Genomic DNA, 3,722 nt, shown 5'->3' on the forward strand with positions numbered 1-3,722 from the left:
TGCACCCACACCACCCACTTTGTATTTGTCACATAGTCAAAGGTATGATTACATGCAAGTTACATTTCTCTCAAGCAGGGCCAGCTGCCTGCCTCACTGGGGCGCTGGCACGTCAGCTCTCGCCCTCCAGCAAATGAGAGCCGCTGCCTCTGGTTTTCGCCGTGAACAAACGCTTGATGCGCCCCACGGCACCACCGCCGCCGTCAGCTTGACGGCAAGCGCCTCCTTGATGTCACTGGGTGGGGCTGTATTGGTCTGCCGAGCAGCACCTAGCACCTCCAACTCAAAGCCGCTACTGCCGGCGGCTGGCGGGGGCCGTGAAAGGCGTGGCCCCCGCCCGTGGCAGCGCTCTGCCGCCTGCGTGGTTGCTGCTCGGCTCCTTCACCTCCCCTTGCTCATCGTCCGTACTAGCAGCCCCCAGCGCCCAGCCTGCCGCCTGTGAACCTGCCTAGCGTCCGCGGCCGCGGCCGCCGCCGCCGCCACGGCCACCTCCCTTGGAGCCCTTGGCGCGCGTGGGGCCGGCCTCGTTCGCCATTTTGTAATCCTGGTCCAGCATCTCTGCGGCCCGCTCCTTGGCCGCGTCACGCTCCTGACGCGCCGCCTCTTCGGCCCGCCGCGCGGCCTCCTTGTCCCGTGCCTCCCGCCTCTCACGCGCCTCCCTAGCCGCGGCCGCCTCGGCCACCCGCTCTGCCACCTTGTCAACGCTCGGCCTGATGACGTCGCGACCAGGCCAATAGGGGGCCTCAGGGTGGCTGTGGGGTACAAAACGGATCCCGCGGTGGCGCGTGACCTGCCAGTGTTCCAAGTTGGTCGAGGGTTTAGGCAAGGGTCAGGGCTTCCGGTGTCTGTGTGCGCTGGTGGTGTCGTCTAGAGGGGGCGGCACGCCGCGCTGCTATTGGTCCGGCACTTGCGTTGTTCTAGCCAACAAAGGCGTCAACGCATGTGCAGGCCAGGCCAGGGGGTGACACCCCAAAATTTCGTTCCAGGCAGTCACTTTCGTTCACTGCCTTGGGAGTGTAGATGGTGCTTCCTTCTCGCTCACCATGTACCCCCTGAAGGACTGCAAGTCTGGGTCGGAGCTTGCCTCGGCCCACGCGGCATCTTGCTTCCAGGGCTCTGCGTTTCCTTGCTGAAGGGCCTGTGCGTGCGTGTATCAGGGGACCGGTTTGTTTGCTGCACAGGGCGGTTAGGCAAGGGCCGGGGGTTGACCGAGGTGCGTGTAGCATGTGGGCGCAGCTGTCCGTGGCGCGCCGTGGTTGCGGCAGCGGCAACGGTTCCGCAGTGTATGTGCCAGCGCTCGCTCGCCCCTCGTGCGCAAATGCGTCATCGGCTCCCTCGACGCCCGCCGCCCCCTGCGCGGCAGCGCCGCCCTCCACCCACGGTCATGTCGGGCAGGTACTTCAGGTCCTCTAGTGTCAGGTCTGAGTCGTCTGCCATCGCCTGGCGCGCGGCGGCACACCAGATTCGTGCGGGTCCGAGGCAAGGGAGCTGGGGTGCACGGTCGGCGGCCGCTGCGGCTTGCACACCACGCACTTGAGCAGGGCCTGTACCTGGTCAGTTGGACGTTCAGCAGCTTTTGAACACCTCGAGAAGCGGGTCTTGCGACGCGGTATCAACGGCGTGGCGACGGTCGCCTAGGGGCTGATTTCCTTGGGGTTGCTATGTCATAGGTCATCCACGAAACATTCTATAAGCCGATCTTGCGTCTGTCTGATCGCCCCTCGAGACGAGCAAACCAAGCTGATCCGGTGGGGCACGCCGAAAGTGTTGATCTCGGAGCGGCCGCGCGGCCGTATGGGGGTCCCACAACGCTGGGAAGGAAAGTGCGGTCGTTTCGACGCCTTCTTGGAGTCATACAGGTCCTTTCTGGGCGCAGCAACGCCAGCAAATCAGGCTGCCGCTGCGCGGCAGGTCGCTGGGGCATGGCGCAGCACGGGGGCAGGTAGCAGTAGGGACCAGGGCTTCTTCAGCCTGGCCCTGGCAGCGCGCCTGGTGGCAGTCCAGTGGTTCAAGGGCATGTACAGAATTCTGGTGGACGTGCGCCACAACCTGCCCAACGATGTTGGCGGCGGCTGCGCCATATACGACTTGGTGATTGTGCGCAGGGAGGTGCGCGTTTGGGATTGGTTTTTTTGCCGTGATCCTGCGGGGGGCGCCTCTAGCTGGTGCAAACGGGCCCATACGGAAACAGTGAAGGCCGCAGCCTCTGTTTGATCTTGTCGACGGCAGCAGCGGACAGCTGATGACAGGTGGTGGTCCGGTGGTTATTACAGCCGTTGTCAGATCAGGCTTAGTGAGCAGATTGCTCGTCATCAGTGGCAGCATGCCTTTCCCGCGCTGTATACCATACATGCTGCCCACCCAGTGCGACGCGCCATTGACGCCCTTGACTCCCCTTGCCACAACACAGACCGGCGAGGCAGCGTGCGTGGTGGAGATAGATGAGGACAGCCACCGCAACCGCAACCCTGACTCCGAGGTCCGCCGGATTCTGGGGGCCTTCCGCGACCTCGCAAGGATTTTTGTGCGCGTCGGCTACGCCACGGGCGCACGGACTCCCGCGCGCTACCGGAACATGTCTGCAGCCAGCTCAGCCTGCGCGCAGACCATCCTGGTAGGTCGGTGCGTCGTCAACAAAGCGTGATTAGGCCCCGGGTGCTGAGATCTTGCGCGTGTCGGCGGCCCGGGCTGCATGCCCGCTATCAGTGGACGAACGGGGGGAACAAACAGCTTGAGCAGCTAGGGCCCCTGCAGGTTTATGGTTTAGGGTTGGCGTCCAGCCTCGATTGCGTGTGCACACCACCAGTGCCCAAGGTTTGCTTGCTGCTACGCCCTGGACGCTACTCTGTTTGTGCAGCCGCGCTACCCGCCCCTACACACTTGTTCGCTGCTCTTCTTATCAAGCACTGACACTTGTTCGCGCGCCACGCCCCCCTCCCTTGCTCTGGCCTCCCACCTTGCGGTGTAGCTGCTGCTGATGCTCGACAGTCGCAACGCCTTGCCACCCGACGACGCGCGAATCGTGGCCATCCTGGGCTACGAGCGCGACCCCGACCACGCGTCCTTCCTCGCCACCGCCTTGGCGCCGCTCGGCGCAGCACTCTTCCCCGGCGTCCGCGTCGAGCTGACGGAGGAGCTGCGCTGCATGGCGGACGAAGGCTACGAAATCCCGGAGGGGGTCTCTGGCGCATGGGACAGCGACGCATTCCGGCCCCTGGTCAAGTCGATCTGGCTGATCCAGTCAGGCCTGTCGTGGGGGGTGAGCATGATTGAATGCAGCGTACGCATGACATCAGCTTGTGGATGCATGTGGTTTTGCCTGCTGGGCATGCATTCGGGACACAGGGCATGCATGCGCATACAATCAGTGAGAATGGAAGTTTGCCCAAGAGTAGCTCGTTGCCTGCAACCGTGTCTCACCCACCAAACGGGAATGGGCGGCGGGTCTGTGTGTCGGTGTACGTCTCTGCCGCTGGTGCCCAACAAGCCTACACCCCTTCCCTTCTTCACTGGCCGTCCCTCCTCGTCCACACCAGACCGTCTGGCCCCCGTCGGCGCCTGCGCGAGGCGAGGAGGGCACATCAGCCATGCGAGACGACCTGCCAGCGGCCGCCCCGGCTGCAAGCAACCGCGATGGAATCAAGCGACTACTCAACCAGTGGACACTGCGGGACAGCCCTTTATCAGGGGCGGTGCAAGAGCTGTTGAGAGAGAGAGAGAGA

The 3,722-nt window shown here is 63.9% G+C and overlaps 1 protein-coding gene across 1 annotated transcript; it reads right to left on the minus strand.

Annotated features, from left to right (window-relative positions):
• Positions 1-448: 448 nt before the first annotated feature.
• Positions 449-3,030, minus strand: MNEG_15038 (hypothetical protein; the record flags this gene model as incomplete). Its single annotated transcript, XM_014036491.1, has 2 exons — positions 449-752; positions 2,957-3,030. The coding sequence occupies 2 exons, from the start codon at positions 3,028-3,030 to the stop codon at positions 449-451; spliced, it is 378 nt and encodes a 125-aa protein (XP_013891945.1).
• Between the last annotated feature and the right edge of the window lie 692 nt (positions 3,031-3,722).

This window comes from Monoraphidium neglectum (genome assembly GCF_000611645.1).
Source record: "Monoraphidium neglectum strain SAG 48.87 unplaced genomic scaffold scaffold04974, whole genome shotgun sequence".
NCBI classification, from domain to species: Eukaryota; Viridiplantae; Chlorophyta; class Chlorophyceae; order Sphaeropleales; family Selenastraceae; genus Monoraphidium; species Monoraphidium neglectum.